The sequence below is a fragment of the Capra hircus genome, chromosome 5, assembly GCF_001704415.2.
Source record: "Capra hircus breed San Clemente chromosome 5, ASM170441v1, whole genome shotgun sequence".
NCBI classification, from domain to species: domain Eukaryota; kingdom Metazoa; phylum Chordata; class Mammalia; order Artiodactyla; family Bovidae; genus Capra; species Capra hircus.
Window position 1 is genome coordinate 22,458,636 of NC_030812.1, and position 22,954 is coordinate 22,481,589.

A 22,954-nucleotide genomic window follows, 5' to 3' on the forward strand; every position below is an offset into this window, starting at 1 on the left:
CACAGCATCTTAATTCCTGGACCTTTACTCATTCTACTCAAACACCCAAATGCAGGATCTTCTAAATCACCTGAAATTGTTCTAAATAAAAATATGTCAACTCTCCTACTCAGTGAGCACAACTTCCTGTCTTCCAGTTTCATGAACTCATTTTTGCTCTTCAAAGAGACATTAACCTCAATTTTCTTCTAGCTTATTTAGTATATACAGAGTTTTTCTTCCTGAACCTCACATATGGATATGAACTACCTTAACTATTCTTTCACCTACATTCTCCATTTCCTTTTACCCACAAATTGCCAAAACAGCCACCCCAAAAAAGCCCAATCCTTAGATCAGTGTTGCAATCTGCTTTCTTCATGCCTACATTTCTAAGTAGTATTAGAGCAAAATCACAAAGCTATATAGATTGATGCCACCACAGATTTCTAGACTCCAACCTCTATTACATACTCAGAATCATTTTTTCACTCCTGTCACTGAGTGGAATTTTCGTCCTCAATATACCCCTGAACATCAACTTAAAAGTTTAATCTCTAAAAATCTCAGCCTACCTGAAGTTCAACTATTAGCATTCCAACTTTATCCAAGGAGGGGAGGGATTATCTTCAGGAATGGTCTACCATGATTTTTCTTTCACCTATGAAATTACATATATAATATAATGAAATAATATATAATGCCAAAACGTGGTCCACTGGAGGGGGGATGGCAAACCACTCCAGTATTCTTGCCATGATAACCCCATGAACTGTATAAAAAAGCAAAAAGATATGATACCAAAAGATGAGTCTCCCTGGTCAGAAGGTGTCAAATATGCTACTGGGGAAGAGCAGAAGACAACTACTAATAGCTCCAGGAGAAAATGAAGCAGCTGGGCCAAAGCAGACATGATGCTCAGCTGCAGAGGTGTCTGGTGATGAAAGTAAAATGTGATGCTGCAAAGAACACTATTGCATAGGAAACTGGAATGTTAGGTCCATGAATCAAGGTAAATCGGACATGGACAAGGAGATGGGGAGATGGCAATAGAGTAAACATCAACATCTTAGGAGTAAGTGAACTAAAATGGATGGGAATGGGCAGATTTAATTCAGATGACCATTATTATCTACTACTGTGGGCAAGAATCCCATAGAAGAAATGGGGTAGTGTAGAAGAGTCAGACATGACTGAGCGACTTCACTTTCATTTTTCACTTTCATGCATTGGAGAAGGAAATGGCAATCACTCTAGTATTCTTGCCTGGAGAATCCCAGGGACAGAGGAACCTGCTGGGTACCATCTATGGGGTCACACAGAGTCAGACACGACTGACGTGACTTAGCAGTAGCAGCAGCAGCAGCAAAGGTCCATTAATGGACTGGAACTTGGCAGATCAGAGTTGACGATGAGAAAGAAAAATATATAGAGAGAAAGAGACCAGTATTCCCTGGGTTACGTGGAACTCCAATGAAGCCCTAGAACAGGGCTTGTGCCACTCATGAAGGAACAGGGCGCCCTCTTAGGGAGGTCTTGAAAGCCCGGGCAGGAAAGTGAGCTCGACAGGCTTCCACACTCCAGAGAACTAGCCAGAGAGAAAGACAGACACGGGGACCCAGGTTCTGGTGGAACAAGGGTGCTTTAATCATGTTTGTGTGAGTATATATACAGTTCTACAAAGACTCAAAAAAATAAAGAACAAAAACCAGATGTATATCAACCATCGCCAAGGTAACAACAAGGAACAACAATCGTCGTAAGGCCAGAAGACAATCCATATCTTGAGTAAGGGGGTCGTGACTAAAGCTTTTCCTTAGGGTGATAGGTTACTGAAGGAAATCCATGCATGCGTTCCATCCCATGACCTCAGTCCTAGGAACAGCATGCCGCTCTACTCATTCCTGTCTACCAGGAACTGATAAGGACAGAGGGTTCATGAGAAACAGAAAACAACATACAGGAATCCTAAAGTTAAACGTTCCCCAACAGGGTAGCCCTCATAATCAACAAGAGTCTGAAATGCAATACCTGGATGAAAACTCAAAAACAACAGAATGATCTCAGTTCATTTCCAAGGCAAATAATTCAACATCACAGTAATCTAGGTCTATGCCCCAACCACTGATGCCAAAGAAGCTGATCAGGTCTATGAAAACCTACAAGACAGCCTAGAACTACCACCAAAAGATGATGTCCTATTCATCATAGGGGACTGGAATGCAAAAGTAGAAATCAAGAGATACCTGGAGTAACAGGCAAGTTTGGCTTGGAGTACAAAATGAAGCAGGGCAAAGGCTAACAGAATTCTGCCAAGAGAACGTACTGGTGATACCAAATACCCTTTTTCAACAACACAAGAGATGAGTCTACGCATGGACATCACCAGATGGTCAATACCAAAATCAGACTGATTATATTCTTTGCTGCTGAAGATGAAGAAGCTCTATATAGTCAGCAAAAACAAGACCTGGAGCTGACTGTGGCTCAGATCATGAACTTCTTCTAGCAAAATTCAGTCTTAAACTAAAGAAAGCAGAGAAAACTACTAGGCACTAGGCCAGTCAGGGAAATCATCCCAAAGGAAAAGAAATGCAAGAAGTAAAGTGGTAGTCTGAGGAAGCTTTACAAATAGCTGAGGAAAGAAGAGAAGTGAAAAGCAAGTGAGAAAGGGAAAAGTATATCCAAATGAATGCAGAGTTCCAGAGAAAAGCAAGGAGAGACAAGGTGCCCTTCTTCAGTAAACAATGCTAAGAAATAGAGGAAAACAACAGAAGGCCAAAGACTGCAGATCTCTTCAAGAAAACTGGAGATATCAAAGCGACATTGCATGCAAAGATGGGTACCATAAAGGACAGGAACAGTAAAAACCAACAGAAGCAGAAGAGATCAAGAACAGATGGCAAGAATACACAGAAGAACTGTACAAAGAAGATTTAATGACCTGGATAACCAAGATGGTGTAAGAACTCACCTAGAGCCTGGAGTGTGAAGTCAAATGGGCCTTGGAAAGCAATACTGCCAATAAAGCTAGTGGAGGTGATGAAATGCTAGTAGGGCCATTTAAAATCCTAAAAGATGATATTATTAAAGTGTTGCACTCAATATGTCAGCAAATTTGGAAAACCCAGCAGTGGCCACAGGAATGGAAAAGGTCAATCTTCATCCTGATTCTCAAGTAGGGCAGTACTAAAAATGTTAAAAATACCAGGCAATTGTGCTCACTTGCCATGCTAGTAAAATTATGCTCAAAATCCTTCAAGCTAGGCTTCAGCAGTATGTAAACCAAGAACTTCCACATGTACAAGCTGGGTTCAGAAAAGGCAGAGGAATCAGAAATCAAACTGCCAACATTTGCTGGATCATAGAGAAAGCAAAGGAATTCCAAAAAATTACCATCTACTTCTGTTTCATTGACTATGCTATAAAGCCTGTGACTGTATGGATTATAACAAACTGTGGAAAACTCTTAAAGAGATGAGAATACCAGACCATCTTGCCTGTCTCCTGAGAAACCTGTACGTGGGTCAAGAAGCAAAAGGGGAAAAGGTGGAAGCAGTGACAAGTTTCCTCTTGTTGGGCTCTAAAAGTACTGTGGAGGTTGACTGCAGCCATAAAATTAAGAAGCTTCTTGGAAGGAGAGCTGTGACACACCTAGACAGCATATTAAATTTGCCAATAAAGGTCTGCATAATCAGGGCTACAGTCTTTCCAGTAGTCATGTATGGATGTGAGAGTTAAGACCATAAGTATGGTGCTGGAGAACACTCTTGAGAAGCCCTTGGACACCAAGGAGATCAAACCAGTCAATCCTAAAGGAAATCAATCCTGAATACTATTTGGAAAGACTGATGCTGAAGCTCCAATACTTTGGCCACCTGATGTGGACAGCTGACTCACTGGAAAAGACTCTACTGCTGGTTAAGATTGGAGGTAGAAGGAGAAGAGGGAGACAGAGGATGGATGGATGGCATCACCAATTCAACAGACATGAACTTGGGCAGATTCTGGGAGATGACAAGGGACAGAGAGGCCTGGCATGCTGAAATCCAATGGGTTGCTTGGCGACTGAACAACAACATAAATGAAACAGATAACCAACAAGAACCTACTTATAGCACAGGCAACTATACTCAACATTATGCAATAATCTATAAAGGAAAAGACCTTGATAAACCATATGTGTACATATATATAAACTATATGTGAAATCTATTATATGTTATAGATTTTATATATATGTATCTGTGTGTATATATACAGAGAGAGGGAGAGAGAAGGAGAGAACTGAATCACTTTGCTGTACATGTGAAACTAACACTAAGTCAATTATACTCAATAAATAAATGAATAAAACACACACACACGGGCTTCCCAGATAGCTCAGCAGGTAAAGAATCCACCTGCAATGCAGGAGACCCCAGTTCCATTCCTGGGTTGGGAAGATCCCCTCGAGGGCATGACAACCCACTCCGGTATTCTTGCCTGGAGAATCCCCCATGGACAGAGGAGCCTGGTGGGCTACAGTCATGGGGTTACAAAGAGTTGAACACAACTGAGTGCCCAAGCACAGCACATATATATGCACACACATATATACACACACACATATATACACCTTTCCTCAGTCTTCCCAAGATATCCTTTAGAGGCTAAGTGTGAATTTACCACCACCCACGGTTATCGGTGACATCACAATGTGTGAATGCCTTATTCCTTTAGTCACCTTCCATTCTCCAGTATCCTCAACTACCCCCAGTCTACTAGCCCCTTTGTCCTAGACTATAAACATATAAGTATCTCTGGTTTTTAAGGAAGAAACACTTCCTAGATGAAGTTCTACTCCAGTTTCTGCCCAGTCTTTATGTAACTCACATTTAAATTTCCTTCCTTCTTTTTACAAATTTCTCTTTATCAGCGTCACCAATGACCTCATGTTGCCAAATCCAAAGGATTCCCAGTCTTCATCTTGTTTGACCTCCCTCCTGCCAGCCAGCCAAGCCAAAATCCCTAGAATCCTCTTTGGTTTCTCTGTTGGTGCCCCGTATCAATCTATCAGTAAATCTGTCAGCCTCACCTTTAAAAGTATATCTAGAATCTGACTAATTTTCACTACTTACACTCTGTTCCAAGCCACACCATTTCTTAATTTTTAAAGTAGTCTTTTAGCTCATTTATTTGTTCCACTCATGTGTCCCTATGGTCTACTCTCAATACAGTAGTCAGAGTAATCCTGTGAAATTGTAAGTATCATCATGCTATTCCACTGCTCAGAACCCTCCAATGACTTCTCATCTCACTCATAATAAAATCCTTAAAATTACTAATGAAGCTCGACATGTTCTGATCCTTTATGATCTCTACGACTGTGCCCCCTTTATCTCTCTCATCACTCACACCACTCTACTCACTGGCTTCTTGACGTGCCTAAGAACAACTCCTGCCTCGGGGTCTTTTAAAGTATTGATGCTCTTCTCTCAGATATCCGCATGGCTCACACCCTCCCTTCCTTTAGATATTTCATCTTTCACAGAGGCCTTCCCTAGCAACCCTATGTAACCGCGCAGTTCACCTCCAGCTCCCCAGATATCTCCTACTCCGTATCCCTTTTTTCCATACCACTTACCCTTATCTCCATACCACTTACCACATCTAACACACTATATATATTTTGCCTATTTACCTTGGTTACTGTTTGTCTTCCTCACTAAGCTCCACAAGAACAGACATTTTTGTCTGTTTTCTCTGCCACCATATGCACAAAATCACTTCCATGGCTCAGAGGAGACATTAATATATATTTGTTGACTGAATGAATGAAAGAACAAATAAATGAATATAATATTTGGATCTCTATCCACCCAACTCCTTGCCACTATCCAAAGACAGACAAGAAAGACAGGCATATTACCTCCTGCCTCCTTTCAACTCCAGCATTATCTTGCATATCGTTAGATTGCCATTTCCCAGAAAGCAGGTACTGTGTCTGACTCTGCACTCTAATTTTAGCGCTTACCACCGTGCCTGACACATAGCACTCCATAATATTCAAGGAATTAATGAAGACTACAGAATAAATCAATGTCAAATTCACTTCAGACATTTGGGTACCATCTTCCTCTCCCCATATCAAAACAAAAATTTAATTATTTTAATTTTTTGAGCTATACTATAGAATCTGTACAAATTTAACTCAATCACTTACATTCCTATAACTACAATTCTAATGTTCATATGATAGTGCTGAAACAGGGAAAGACATGGCCAATAAATAGTAAGTTCCATCACAGGAAATACAGAATGTTATATTTTACTGAATTAATTAAACTAAGAAATTTATTTGTCATTTTTTAATTTTTCAGAAGTCATTTTTAATAAATAATAATGTATTATGCATAAATAATCTAAATAATATCTTAAATTTAGTGTCAGTTTCTTTTTTAAAAGAATTTTAGTAAATTTTAATTTTATATAAAATTTAATATATTTATAGTAAATTTTTTATATTTAGAGAATTTTTTCAACATAGCAATCAAAGGAAAAGAATTTTCCAATTATCCAGATACTAAAAATCATCAAAACTCTATATAATCAAGTGCTTTGCATTATCCAGCTTCACCACAACAAAAGAATAATGACTTGGTTCATCTTTGTTTAAAAGGCTAAAAATTCAAATACTGTTTACCTGAGCTTCTCGAAGTTTTGCCGTAGTACTTTGTTGAAGAGCTTGTTGTTCTTGATGCTGTTGCTTTGTTTTATCTAACTGATGCTGCAATTCTGTGGAATTGGTTACTTTTTCCTTCAACTTAAAAAAAAATTGTAGACTGTCAATTAAAATTTTAAGGGCATAATGCTATCATATAAACATCTGGTATTACTTCAAATCTCACAATTCTCAAGTTTGAATAGAAAATTAAATTATAACTTTAAAAGCAGTATCTCATTACTTACAGAATTTTAACCTCAAAATTTAAGAAACTGTTCCTTAAGAATAGATTCTTTTTTTTTTTTTTTTTAAGAATAGATTCTCATCCTGAAAAAAATAAAATTCCTTCTCCAGGTTGGCATTTAGTTTATTATTGTTTTCATATGCTAATATGATCAAGGAATTATATACAAATTTTTGTAATAATCTAAGTAACAGTATTAGCATCTGTTTTACTTTTTTTCATAATCATGCTGCTGCTGCTACTGCTGCTAAGTCACCTCAGTCGTGTCTGACTCTGTGCGACCCCACAGACGGCAGCCCACTAGGCTTCCCCTTCCCTGGGATTCTCCAGACAAGAACACTGGAGTGGGTTGCCATTTCCTTCTCCAATGCATGAAAGTGAAAAGTGAAAGTGAAGTCGCTCAGTTGTGTCCAACTCTTAGCGACCCCATGGACTGCAGCCTACCATGCTCCTCCATCCATGGGATTTTCATCATAATTGTCACTTATTAGGAAACAACAGCAAAATCTACACATTAATATTTGGGTCTAGAAGAAAATATTTTGATGCAGCTATAGATTTTAACTCTCAGTGTTTATTCAACTCTAATAAAAGACACGGTTTAATGATAACTTTTACTTGAACCAAATAATAGTTACCATTTTTGGCAACCACAGATTAAAATTAGGATAGCATTCAATGTTATGCTTAATTTTTAAAAGAAAATCCTTAAGTACAAACTCAGTTTATATGCACCAACTATGTGTCAATAATGCTATCAGCAGCTGTTCATTTTTCAGTTTCATTAGGAAATGGTCCTTCCTGGGTAGAAAGACTCCTCTTGAGCAGCCTGACAGGTTCCCCCCAAGGATTTAACCTGCCTAAAGCTGAAGATAGCCTTCTTTGTGCATTTTTGTTGAGAACTTTAGGGAATACAACCACAACAAAAATGACTTAATGTAGTTAATAATAGGATATTTTTACTGGAGATGTTTTAACTTTATCAAACTAAAAAAAAAATTCAATTAAAGCTCATGACCATAAAAAGGTTAAACACAACAACATTTAACATCCCTGGTGACTCAGAGGGTAAAGCGTCTGCCTGCAAAGCAGGAGACCTGGGTTCGATCCCTGGGTCAGGAAGATCCCCTGGAGAAGGAAATGGCAACCCACTCCAGTACTCTTGCCCGGAAAATCCCATGGACAGAGAAGCCTGGTAGACTACAGTCCATGGGATCACAAAAAGTCGGACAGGACTGAGCGACTTCACTCACTTCAAATCTATCAATAAAGGTTCTAAGAAACTCATCTGAAATGTGAGCTTACCTCTTCTTCTAAACGAGAAAGTTTGAGTTGTAGATCAGCCACTTGTTGTTCTTTATCCATCAGTTTTTCACTTGAAAGCTGTCTCTGTTCCTTCAGCCTTCCATGAGCTTCTCCTAGTTGGTGCTCTGTCTCCAGAAGTTTGCTATGTAACTTCAGAAAAGGAAAAAAAGTCCATATATATGTATAAACACATTGATCATCATTATCACTACCACCTACTTTCCAAACAATGTTTTATTTTTCACCAATATATTAATTTTCATGATACTTTAGAGGAACCTAATCACATAAATTATGATGACTCACATAAAACTGTAATCATATCAAAGGTTTCAGGTTTTTTACACTTTTAAAAACCGTACACACACACACACACAGTGAACCTAAGGCTCTTATTTAAAGATAACTCTTGCAATCACTTGAGGAGCTTGAAACAAAACTTAAAATTAAGACACTTGAGACACACTCAGACCTATTCCACTAGTATTTTAAAAATCCAAAATGATTCTTGTTGCTTTTCCATAGTCATGAACCACCACAATTGACTTCTTACATTTGGGTACTGAATAGAGCACACAGCATTCTCAAGTCCTCAAACTGGCATACAATCTCTAAATAAAACAGAGGAATGAACATTTATTAAAATATCAGGTGATTTCACTAACTTTAAAATTGCCACCTAGCTAAAACTAAAGAAGAAACTTGTCTGGGGGCTAAGAGCTGTCACTTTCTTGGATTCCTTATTTTCTCTAATTTTACCAGAAAGAATAGCTGGTTTCTCTTATAGGATTGGCTGGTGGGGTAGGTCCAGTTTAAAAAAAAAGGTTTGTATTAATTTTAGAAGAATTACTGCACAAGTGCTAGGCATGCAGAACAAAAAAAGAGTACCACGGAGATAAGGAAGCAAGACATTTGGCAAGGCTTACCCTGTAAGCGTACACCCCAGCTTCATAACACATCAAGTCAAACTGCAGCATGTGCCTCAGTAACGCTGAAGACTAATAACAAGCATTCTATACAACTGTTTTCAATCAAACCTGTTCACGTTGTATCTGAAAATATTAAAATCTATAGCCTTTATGTCAAATATACATTTATATGCTTTATACTTTCATATTTCTCCATAAAAAATTCATAGCTGCCAAAGAAAAAATAAAGTTCTATCAGAAAAGTGGACACCCACTATTTTCCTATGCTATGAAACAACGTGTGGCTGTCAAAACATATTCTACACTCAATAAAGAAAACTAAAGTTTCAGGTCCACCCAGGGACGCCAAAAAAATAGAAAACTGAAGTGAATTTCTAAAGTAAAACATATATTCCATTCCTATTTTAGTTATAAAACAGGAATCAGTAGCAGACATTTATCATATTCTTATCCTTAGGCTGACATTTTCTTCTTCCTCTGTCTCTTCTTAAAATGCAGTGAATTAGCACTGTAGTAACTACCCAAACCCTCTCCTTCTCACTACAAGAAGTAGGTCCAATCCCCGTAAGTGATCTCTTATGTATGATCTCTCCCCTACATCGAGTTTCTAACTTGCTGGATAAGAATTTTCCAATGTCATTATTAACACAGAGATAATGAGACTTCTCCCCTAAAATTTAGCTTTGGTACACTTGAGCTGAAGCCCAGAAATCTGTTTCCTAACAAAAGAATTAGAGAGTATTGAGTTTCAGGAAAGTTTAGGAATCATTTGCCAAAAAGCAACACTTTAAAAAGCAGCGGTTTTCAATCTCAACTACACAGTACAATAACAGGGAAAACCAATACCCGGGCCTATGCCAGAGATGATCATTTAACTGAGCCAAGGGTGAGGCTTTGATAATTTCTTAAATTTCCCCAGGTGATTTTGATGTGCAGAGTGAAGCGCCAAATTAAAGACAACTGTTGCTCTGAAGTGAAGATTTACTAAAGTGGTGAAAAAAAGAGATACTGTATATTATAATTAACAGTCATTCACTGCTTTACAATCTCTGATAGATCCCTGATCTTTAATAAAGAAATGAGTCACAAATCAAAGCTGCACAAGAGTGGAAGCAGGCCCAAATCCCTTAACCAATAATGCCTATATCATTTTAGAGTTAATATGTTACAGAGAAGAATAAGTTTAGAGTAAAAATAATACATGTTGGAATCATTAATAGAATGGTCTATCCTAAAGTTACATTTTGAGATATACATATATGTATATGTTTCTTAGAGAATATACATATACATATGTTCTCTAAGAAACTCAGTTTTGTAAACGCATATAAATAATTCTTTACTCATTATGCTCGTAAAGTTTATCAAGTGCCAGGCCTCATTTTAAAAGGTTCACAAATACTAACTCAATCCTTATAATAATCCTGTGAAGACGATTCTATCCTTATTCTTATTTGACAGATGAGCAAACTAAGGTACAATAAATAACTTGCCCAGGCTCACACAGTTTGTAGACCACAGAACTAGAACTCAGAGAGCCAGTTCTTAAATCCACACTCATAAACCACTGTGCTATTTGAGATGGCATATTCAATTAAAGGTGAAGTTGGATATACGGGTGGGGAAGTGGGAGACACAAACTGCTGGGTGTCACACAGGCTTAGGGTATTTCGCAGTAACTGTTAATGAAAAGGAACCTTTAAAAATTGTATAAAAATTTTTTTAATTAAAAAAAGTGAACTGATTATGTCCAATCTTTTAATTATGTAACATTATCTGTACTATTGGCTATTTTAAAAGTGCTCAAGATACAAATATAAAGAATGTGGGGTTCTTTGTTTTTAAGTCCTTTGTTGACAACTGCCAGCTATCTATTTTTGTCCACACTGAAAGGGGAGCTGAGGATGCAGAGGAGAGCAAAACAGAGCCAGTTCATCCCTACACTCTTTTAAGGACAATGAAAGAAGGCTTAAAGTGAGGTTCATTCCCATTCTTCCAACAAATATTTACTAAAAACTCTAAGCATAGAGACAGATGGAGTATAAAATAAACAAATTTCTCAAATTAAGGAGCTAACTGTACAAAGGGAATGGTATACGATATGCAAGGAAACAAAAAATTATACAATAAACAGTATTATTAAAAAGCAGCTTGCTGAAATAAAGGGTCCAGAATAAATGGAAAACCTCTGAGCCACCAAGGAAGCCCCAAAAGGAAAACAATCTATTTAAATAGAGAGGTCCTGTGTGCATGCACACTCAGTCCAACTCTTCACGACCCCATGGACTGCAGTCCGCCAGGCTCCTCTCTCCATGGGATTTCCCAGGCAAGAAGACTGGGGTGGGTTGCCACTGCCTTCTCTATGGGACCTTCCCAATCCAAGGATTGAACCTGCATTTTCTGCATCTCCTACATTGGCTGGTGGCTTCTTTACCACTGCACCACCTGAGAAATCTTTTAGAGAGGTCCAGAAAGGCTTTATTGAAGAAACAATGCTTAAGCAAGTCTTGTGAAAAGCTGAAATAAAGAACACTCTAAGGAAAAAACATGGGCAAAGGACCTAAGGCAGGAAAGCTCTCTGTTGAAGTGCTGGTGTGCTTGAGGAACTAAAAGGAGACCAGCATGGCTTCACTTGGTAGAAGATGAGCCTGAAGACATAGTGTGGACCATACTACACTCATATGCTTACATGACCAAGAGGACATCTGGATTCAAAATCTAATCAAAACCACTCAAGGTGGTTAAGAGAAATAGTTACATCCTACATACTTTAAAACAATGTCTCTGGCTTCTGGGTGGGGAATGGGCTATGGGCTTCCCTGGTAGCTCAGCTGGTAAAGAATCCACCTATAATGCAGGAGACTCCAGTTGGATTCCCGAGTCAGGAAGATCCGCTGGAAAAGGGAACTCTAGTATTCTGGCCTGGAGAATTCCATGGACTTGTATAGTCCATAGGGTCACGAACAGTCGGACATGACTGAGCAACTCACTTCCAGTTTTCACTTTTTCTGTATGGAGAATAGACAAAGAAGGTCCTCTGGAAGAAAGAAACTTATAAAAAGGCTAATACAGTAGACCAGGTGAGCAATGGCAGCAGCTGGGATTAGGGTAGTAGCAGTATAGATGAAGAGAATTAGACAGATTTGAGTCAGGCTTTGAGCTCCCCAGCGGCTCAGACGGTAAAGCATCTGTCTACAATGAGGGAGACCTGGGTTTGATCCCTGGATGGGGAAGATCCCCTGGAAAAGGAAATGGCAACCCACTCCAGTACTCTTGCCTAGAAAATCCCATGGACGGAGGAGCTTAGTGCAGGGACTGTCCATGGGGTCACAAAGAGTCGAGCACAACTGAGCGACTTCACTTTCTTTCACTTCTTCCTTTTGAAGGCAGGGACTTCCCTGGTGGCTCAGAGGGTAAAGAATCCACCTGCAATGAAGGAGACCTGAGTTCGATCCCTGGGTTAGGAAGATCCCCTTAAGAAGGGAATGACTACCGACTCCAGTATTCTGCCCTGGAGAATTCCTTGGATTTTATAGTCCATGGGGTCATAAAGAATTGGACATGACTGAGCAACTTTCACTTTCACTCTGAAGGTAGAATCCAGACAGCATACTGAAGGGAAGAAGATAAATCCTATCACTTCAAGGTCTTCAGCATGACCTCCTCATTTTGTACAGAAATGTGACTACTACTATCCACCATATCCTCAGAGCAAACGTCTGTTCACTGGTTCTTATAACACAGCCCTGCCTCTAGTCTGGGGCTTCCCAGGCCGTGCTAGTGGTAAAGAACCCGCCTGCCAATGCAGGAGATGTAAGAGATGTGGGTTCAACCCCTGGGTGGGAAGATCCCCTGGAGGAGGAAATGGCACCCACTCCAGTATTCTTGCCTGGAGAAGCCCATGGACAGAGGAGCCTGGCGGGCTATGGTCCATGGGCTCTCCCAGAGTCGGGCACAAATGGAGCAGCTTAGCGTACACACCTCTAGTTTATTTTTCTTCCTGGAAGACCCTCCTGCCTTCCAACTGCTACTTGTCAAAACCTATCCAATATTCACAATTTCAAGCACCACCTCTTTCTCACAACAAGCTTTTCTTGCTCACATTAACAGTTAAACAATTATACCATATTAAGTACTATAGGGGAAAGAAAGCAGGAGAAGAACTCTTCCTAATTCCCATTGTACATGGAATCATTTTAATTTTCACATTCACTGCAATAGGATAGTACTTGCCTTATACTTCAATGAGATTTACAAAATCATTTAAGGTAGGTCTGATTTCCTTTTCCATCTTTATATCTTCTAATAAACAAGGTATTATATCTTTTAGAAACCATAAATGCCCAATCTGTATATTTGAACTGAAAGGCAAATATCTAAGTCATATTTAATTTATTCATCGATATCCCCAAGCCTCTGTTTCCTTCTATTATGAATGCCTGCATTTATTCATTCACTTACTTGCTCATTAAACATCTGTTGATAAGCAATATGTCAGGTAGCTGGGATAAAAAATAAATAAAACATGGTCTTTGCACCCAAACAGTTTGAGAGTCTAGTGAAGATACCTGTTATGATAATATGCTACACTATGACAAGTAAAGTAATCGAGATATGTAGATGTTTAAGCCATCTCTGCAGTGGGGTGGTGGTGAGCAGTGGCAATATGTAGAAAAAGATTTATGAAAACATGACAAGTGAAGTAGTATTTATCAAGGAGAAGAGAAACAGGAAGAGTATCTCAGGCTAAGAAGACAAGATTAATGCCACAGAAGCAAATATCTCTGCCTTTTAAGTAAAAATCATTGAAAATTTTCAAAAAAGTGGCTGAGGACTTTAATCTCCCTCAAATATCCATTTGCCTACTAATTTTTAATGGTATCTGTAAGAAATAATTAGAATACAAAATTCATAAATTAATAGCAAAGTCAAAACTTCCATTAAATTTCATCTGATAGAGATTTTTTATATAAAAAAGTTAATAAGAATAGTTGTTGGAACTAATTTCTTTTAAAATATCTAATTTTTATATTATTGGCTCAACAGTGAGTATATTCTGAAAATTAGTAACAAGACAAAAAGACAAAAATTTTTTAATTTTTAATTTTAATTTTATGATCAACAATATGAATTATTACAATAACATACCTGCTGAGTACCTACCATGTGATAGGTACCATCTTAAGCAATTTGTTTGTATTAACCAATAAACAAGGCACAACAATACTTTATGATAGATACTATCGTTTTAGGGGAAACTGAAATAATCTGACTCAATATGACAGGACGTAAAAATTGAGATAATTTTTTAAATGACAATTTTTAAATGAACTATATTATGATCAAACACAAGAAGAAACCATAGGAGGAAGTACAGTAAATAAAAGTAACAGCTCTTACTTGATTGATTTCACTTTGCAGTTGTAACCCATGCTGATCCTTTTCTTCTCTCTGTTGTTGTAGCTGTTTAAACTCTGCCTTAAGATGCTGGTACTTGGTCTCCACTTCTGATAATTCTTCTTTGAGCTTTTGAGTAGCTTCTCCCTTTTCACCTAGTTCTGCCTGTATTCTCTGCAGTGAGGTTTCAGATGCAGATAACCTTGACTGAAGCTGTTGACAATCCAGGTCTTTTTGATGAAGGCTTGCTTGTATATTCTTTTTACTCAAACATTCTTCATTATGTTTCTCTTCTAACTGAGTATAGTCCATTTCTTTCTTCTGCAACTTTTCAGTCAAGTTCTGAAATATCAATTTAACATTTTTTTTCCTTTCCTAATATTTTTAATTGTTCCAATTATTCAATCTTCAGAGCAATATCATTCCCTACTAAATGTTTTAGTCAATAGTATAATATCAAAACAGTGAAAATATTTTAAACAAGAAGAATTAAATTGCTATATACTAACTTATGGTCTTACCATTGGTCCACTGCACTAAGCTCTACTAATATAAGAGTTACCAACAAAATTTTGGCACAAAATGAAAACACTAAAACCTACTAACTAGATTCTTTAGGGTATGTAACATATTTATAATCTCCCATTTGAGTTAAAAACTAAAACTATCCCTCTGCTATTAAAAATTATTTTAAATAACAGTATGGCAATTCTGATTTTTGGCTTTGCAATTTCATAGCTGGTAAGAGCTTTATCATAACAATACCATTTACTGCTCTAGTATTCTTAATTCTACTGATCTCTCATTTTTGTTCTTCTTGATGAACACCATTCTTAAGACGCACAAGTTCAAGACTTATTCAAATTTCTTTCCAGGTGTGTAAAAAACAGTGATCTAAAAAACATCACTTACTTACCTACCTTATATTTTGTTATTTTACTCAATACTATCAAGTATAAAATATACCTCCAATCAAAGATCTGGGTCAGTCAGCCTAATCAAATGTCAAAGCCTAGTCAAAGTGGAGTTTTTAGAATTAAAATATTGAGCATTTTTAGCTACGATATTTACACATGAGGCATGGATCAGAATTCTGACTCAATTCTATAAGAAAGACAACCAGGATAAGAAGCCACTATAAACGCCTGATGAGTCAGAGTCATTTGTGAACACTTATTATACTCACTTTTTATATGCAGAAGGGGATAATACAGAAATAGTAGAGGAAAAACACACATTTAAAAACCATTTTCTAAAAAAGTCGAAACATAATGCACAAGCAAACACAGATTAGTTACAAAAGCTGCATTAAATTTCTTGAGTGCACAATTTTTTTAAAAAAAATCAAGAAAGCAAAGTCAGGTGAGGCTAACTAGTTAAGTTACAGTCATCTGAAAACAAAGTCTGAACTTGGTAAAGTGGCAAAAGGAGTTAATAATAAGTATTCATGACTCGTGTACAAAAAGACAAAAAGAACAGACAAAGAAGTTGTGCAAGGGGACAGAGCAAATGTTATTACCTCGAGGGGAGTGGTAAGTTTAGGCACCAGAGTGAGAAAGACAGCAGGCATGGTTCTTGAACACTTGTCTAAGAAAAAGTTCATTATGTAAATTATCAAATAGAAATACAGTATAGAAAACAGTGTCAGAAAGGTGATGAAAGTATATGTAAGAAAAATAAGATGGGAGATAAAGTAAAAAGACCACCCAGAGGTTACAGCAATTAGCAGAGATGTGTCTTGACCAACCAATTGAAACAAACAAAAGGGTAAAGCCAAAAGACTAGCAAAAGAATAATAATAATTTTGAGTCAAACTGCTGGTTAGGAAAATTCTCTTTTTATAAGCATTTTTTGGTCTTACTCACTAGTAACTCCACATCTTTCTTAATTTTACACATTTTCTTTTAAGAAAATAATATTTTCAAATTCATAAGCTAAATTAAGCCTATTTGTTGATCATTACGAATGTCTTACACCTTTTTAAAGAAAATTCTAAGTTACTAAATTTTATGAAAGTAACCATACTCACAAATAAGAACCTGGAGAGGATATAACTATAAAACATGCTACAAAAATTAAGGTCAGTAATGAGGTAGTGTGTCTTCTTCCTCATCAGTTCAGTTCAGTCACTCAGTCGTGTCCGACTCTTTGCGACCCCATGAATCGCAGCACACCAGGCCTCCCTGTCCATCAACAACTCCTGGAGTTCACTCAAACTCATGTCCATTAAGTCGGTGATGCCATCCAGCCATCTCATCCTCTGTCGTCCCCTTCTCCTCCTGCCCCCAACCCCTCCCAGAGTCAAAGTCTTTTCCAATGAGTCAACTGTTCGCATGAGGTGGCCAAAGTACTGGAGTTTAAGTGATCAAGTAATCCTACCAGTTCTAATAACTAAATGACCCCTTAGACAGTTTCAATTTTTAAGAAGCAAAAATACTTAATCATTGTCTGTTTAAAATTCACTTATCCTAAAAAAGTAATCTTTCTGTTTAACTGCACAGAAAGATAATTGAACCTTATTTAAAAGGACCTAAACCACTGTCCTTTAAAAAGAACCCAATCCACTCATATTATATATTTTTATATATAAATTAAAAAGAGCACCCAGAGGTTATGGATGAGAGGTAGATTATAAAGAAAGCTGAGCACCAAAGAATTGATGCTTTTGAACTGTGGCGTTGGAGAAGACTCTGGAGAGTCCCTTGGACTGCAAGGAGATCCAACCAGTCCATTCTAAAGATCAGCCCTGGGTGTTCATTGGAAGGACTGATGTTGAAGCTGAAACTCCAATACTTTGACCACCTGATGCACAGAGCTGACTTATTTGAAACAGCTGACTCAATTGATGCTGGGAAAGATTGAGGGCGGGAAGAGAAGGGGACAACAGAGGATGAGATGGTTGGATGGCATCACCAACTCAATGAACATGGGTTTGGGTGGACTCCAGGAGTTGGTGATGGACAGGGAGGCCTGGCATGCTGCAATTCATGGGGTTGCAGAGTCGGACACAACTGAGAGACTGAACTGAACTGAGAGGTTATGGTACATTACATAACTATATTTAGTATCACAAACTTTTCATTCTTACTATGGCCTTCTCACAGAATCTGAGGCGGAGTCTAGTGAATACAAGGTTTTTGAAGATTGAGTTTTATAAGTACAGCAGAATCCCATTAAAGAAAATATAATTGCACATTCCCTATTAACCTTACAACAAAAGATGAAATAGATATTATCATCCCTATTCTGTGAATGAAGAAGTTAACATTAAAAGAATCTGATATGACTTGGCCAGGTGGCAGAGTCACACGTTATGATTAAGTCAAATATTTTTCACAACACAATTCAGACACACAGTGAATCAATTTGTGCTCCCCAAAACATACTATTCAAGTTTAAGTTATAAAACAAATGTTACGCTTAACTTAATTATTTGAGTACCCAAAATTCTTTCCATCTGAATGTCCAGTTCTCTTTTCACTTCCTCATCAACTACTCTTTCAACATGTTTTCTTGCGGGGCAATTTCCCTGTATTAGGCTGTGTTATTCACTTGTTCAGCTTCCCTGGTGGCTCAGCAGTAAGGAATCCACCTGCAATGCAGGCAATGCGGGTTCAATCCCTGGGATGGGAAGATCCTTTGGAGGAGGAAGAACTAGCAACCCATTCCAGCATTCTTGCCTGTAAAATCCCATGGACAGAGGAACCCAGCAGTCTGCATTTTGGGGGCGGTCACAAAAGAGTCAGACATGACTGAGCAACTAAACAATAACAATTCACATGTTTCTAACCCAGGGAACAAGAAGAAATGCAAAAAGAATGGCATTTTTAACTGCTTGATACCTTACAAAGTGGTTTCAAGGGCCTCCTCTGTTACTCAAAACAGCTTTGTGAGAAAGAACAAACTGATCCACCTGTAGCTCTCCAACATCTTGTATCTTGTGCTTCTGCATGTCCCCATACCTTCAGTATATGTAGCTCTCAAAATGAAATACTATTAACCCTCTGCCATGTGATATACTCCTAAGCGTTCTTAAAGACTAGGCTAAAAAGTTATTTCTATCTTCAACAGTCTTTCCTGATTTACTAGGCAATAAGTTAGGAAAACATCCACCTTGGTCTTGACTCAACTCTGCATCACAAAACTTACACGATAAATAAAAACAGTAACAACAAATATTCACTGAGGTGCTTACTGAAAGCCAGGCAGTGATCTAAGCACTTTAACAGAGATTAAGGTTTTTTTTTCAGTGCTCATATCACCCTAAGAGGCAAATAAGTATGACAGTACTTCTTAGCAAAAGAGGAATCGGACATTGGAGGCTGTGTGTCACAGCCAGTCAGTGGCATGCCTTTGACCACTGCATTATACTGTTTGTATCAATATACCACTTAGCAATACAGTGGTAATACAGAGCAATACAACCACTTGCCATAACTGACTTCTGCTTTGGCCTATGAGCACCTTAAACCTGAGACTATCAGGAAGCGGAGAAGGAGAGAAACAAAGGATGGAAAATGGGTAAGAGATAAGACCCAAAATACAACTCAGTCTCCGACACTTACCTATATTAATCATATTAGTAGCTTTAAATAAGCTATGATTTTGTTCAGAATTTATCTGGAAACAGTTAAACTGGGCTGCAGAATTTTGTTTAAATGTCAGATTACAATTCTTACTAGAAACCAAAAAGGAAATGTCTTCAAGATTTATGTCTTATTTTTTAAGGTTTCAAAGCCAGTAATTTAAAAACAAAGGTTTAATGCTAAAAATCTTGACATTAACTCAAAAGCAACTATTTTTCAATTCATTATATTTTATAATGTCATCTATCCACCTTGATGTTGCCTATGACCCACAAAACACATCCAAGGCATTTTATTAATAGCCTTCAAGAGACCAGGCACAAGATTCCAAATTCATAACACTTGGATATTACCCTTGTCAACAATTATGGTTTGCCAAAGACAAGGGTGAGGAGAGGTGGGGGAGACAATTAGCAAAGACAATAGAAAAAAAAATCAGATGCACCTCTGAACTTGCTGGTGAAAAAATTCTAAACAGGAAAACAACTCTGAAAAGAAAAAAATTGTGAAATCTCACTTATGTAAAGATTAGGAAGAGCAGCAGAAAATTCTTATTCCCTGATCAAAACTATTCCCATTTTATCATAGTAAATCATCTCAATTCCATGTATTATTCATAAGACACAGTACTTCCTTTAATACTGTGTATGTATGTATTTGTGAATATATATATATATACACATACACACAATCTGTGCCTCATTATCCTTTACTAACAGCTTAATGCTTCGGAAATACAAAATAAATTACACTGATCATAGACATCTATTGCGTGCACAACTCTGGCCAGTTTCCAAGAGGTAGAAGGTCAACTCTGATCTCAAAGAAATTAAAATCAAACTGAGAGATAAACATAAAATTAAAGTCTATGTGGATATTTTCTACACTTAGACAGGAGGAAAAAAAGGAAGTAGGAAAGGAGAGGGCAGGATGGATACAGAGAGTAGCATGGAAACACATACATCGCCATATGTAAACTAGATAGTCAATGGGAATTTGCTGTGTGCCACAGGGAGCTCAATCCAGTGCTCTGAGACAACCTAGCGGGGTGGATGGGGAGGGAGATGGGAGGGAGGTTCAAGAGGGAGGGGACATATATATACCTGTGGCTGATTCATGTTGACATATGGCAGAAACCAGCACAATGTTATAAAGCAATTATCCTCCAACAGAAAACATGTTTTTTAAAAAGAGGGAGGCAATGAGGCTTTTATAAGCCATAAAAAAGATTAAATTTTAAAAATCAGTCAGCACCAAGAGATGATGGAGAAATGGACAATGGCAGACTTGTATAGTTACTTTGGAAAACAGTTTGGGATAGCCTAGTAAATTTGAGCACATATATAGCTCATAGCCCAGCAATTTCACATGAAGGTATAAAACAGAAATTCTTACACAGATGCATGAGATTTTTATGTGAATGTTGTACCTGTAGTACTTGAAACAGCAAGAAAAAAGAAAAAACTGTGTGAATAAATAGCAAGTATAAATGCATCACTTCTGCTGCATACCAAATAATATATCTGTCAACATAGCTAGTTGCTTTTGTCTATGAAACACCATTTTTAATGCAAAGAATGTAACAACAAGAATGACCAACAAACTATGAGAAGGACAGAACTGACAGTGTTGGCTGCCAATGATAAAAGTCAAGCTTTCAAAGGAAGTTTAGAATTTTAGGAAACCTGCATCCATCACCACGAGCCTGACACTTCTTATACTTAGAGCATATTTTGAGATTCACGGTGATACTAACGAACGTGATTTGTTTTATATTATACAATGACATGGGCTTCCCTGGTGGCTCAGTTGGTAAAGAATCTGCCTGCCATGCAAGAGACCACCTGCAACACGAGAGACATACGTGTGCTTTCTGGGCCAGGAAGATCCCTGGGGAAGGAAACAGCTCCCCACTCCAGCATTCCTGCCTGGGAAATCCCACGGCCAGAGCAGTCGGGGGCTGCAGTCCATGGGGTTCCTAGAGTTGGACACGACCGAGCAACTACACCACCACGATACAATGAAATGTGTTAGTATTTGGAAAAAATTTGCATTATTCAGTGAACCAATATTTTCCACATGACTAATGCATATTACAAAATCATGCCCAGGAAAGATCCACTCAAAAGTCAAGACCGGGGAAAAAAAAAAAAAAAAAAGTCAAGACAGAAGAAAAAATTTTAATGCTACAAAGTACAAAAACTGCACTGATATGGTTTCAGATTCTACATTGAAATTAACTTTTGAGAAACTATACTTTATCTGGTTTCAGTGTATTATCAAACAATTACAGCTACAATTATCTGAAAAGGCTATTAAGATAGCCTTTTCCAACTATACTACATATCAGTTAAGACTAAATTTTAACACACTTCAAATATATCACAACAGATTAAATGTAAAAGAAGATATGAGAATCCATCTGTCCTGTTATTTAATTAAGCTGTTAAAGCAAAGCTAACAAATTTACAATACTTAAAATAAAAAGATTTAATAACTCCCCATTCCTCTGCCATCAAAAAGTAGAGACATGGGGGAAATAAATTAATACCAATACTTGCCCTACCTCAAAAACTATTATCTGTTGCTCATCTTTAAAGAAACAAGGTGGAAAATATTAACATTACAGAATACAGACTAAGAACAAAGATGGAGGTCTCAGCTCCTGACTTCAAAACTTACTGAAAAATATAGTAGTCAAAACAATGTGGTATTGACATAAAGAAAGATATATAGACCAAAAGAACAAAAATAAAGAGCCCAGAAATAAATATTCACATACATGGTCAAACAATTTTCAACGAGCTTGCCAAGACCATTCAGTAAGGGAAGGATACTTACTCCTTTCACTAAATGGTGCTAGGAAAACTGGATTTTCATATGCAAAAGAATAAAACTGGACCCTTTAAAAAAATAATTCAAAATAGATCAAAGACCTAAACCTAAGTTAAAACTATAAAACTATTAGAAGAAAACAGGTGAAAAGCTTCAAGACACTGAGTTTAGGAATGACTTCTTGGATATGAAACCAAAAGCTCAGCAATGAAAGTGAAAACAGATAAACTAGATTATATAAAATTTAAAACTTCTGTGTATCAAATGTGTGATATCATAAAACAGTCCTTTGGTCTTGGTCCCCATTTCTGGATCCAGGCTCTTAAACCTCAGGAATTCCCTATGATGTAAGAGCAAGAAAGGTATCCTTTGTTAGTCATAAGAACCCCCTTACAACCACCTCTGAGTTTGTATTAATGAGATTTTTTTTAGAAATCCCAAAGGACAGGGATTGGTTGGCAGGGGAACCAACCTTCAAGAAAGAGTTGGAAAAAAAAAAAAAAAAGTTGGAACTTTCAGTTCCACCCTGACCTCCAGGGAAGGAAGAGGGTCAAAAGGCTGAATTAATCACCAGTGGTCAAAGATTCCATCAATCACAGCCGCAAAGGGAAAGAAAGAGTTTTGAGACATTCCAAGTTGGTGAACACACGAAGAGCACCCAAAGAGAGCACGGAAGCTTCAAACACTTTCTCACATATCTTGCCCTACCCATCTCTTCCATCTCACTATTCTTAAGTTATAGTCAATTTATAATAAGCCAGTACTCTAGTAAGTAGCTCAGTAAGTACCATGGGAGCTCAGCTGGTAAAGAATCCACCTGCAATGCAGGAGACCCCGGTTCAATTTCTGGGTTGGGAAGATTCCCTGGAGAACGGATAGGCTATCCACTCTGGTATTCATGGGCTTCCCTGGTGGCTCAGACGTTAAAGAATCCGCATGCAACGCACAAGACCTGGGTTCAATCCCTGGGTTT

The 22,954-nt window shown here is 37.6% G+C and overlaps 1 protein-coding gene across 3 annotated transcripts in view; it reads right to left on the minus strand.

Annotated features, from left to right (window-relative positions):
* The window catches only part of EEA1 (early endosome antigen 1), a 124,527-nt gene that overhangs the window by 36,972 nt on the left and 64,601 nt on the right, over positions 1-22,954 (minus strand). For all 3 annotated transcript variants that reach the window (XM_018047620.1, XM_018047619.1, XM_018047621.1), the window contains 3 exons: positions 14,564-14,902; positions 8,235-8,384; positions 6,665-6,784 (listed from right to left, as the gene is read on the minus strand). In XM_018047620.1, the coding sequence (XP_017903109.1) occupies positions 6,665-6,784; positions 8,235-8,384; positions 14,564-14,902 (609 nt within the window). The remainder of the gene's footprint in view (positions 1-6,664; positions 6,785-8,234; positions 8,385-14,563; positions 14,903-22,954) is intronic.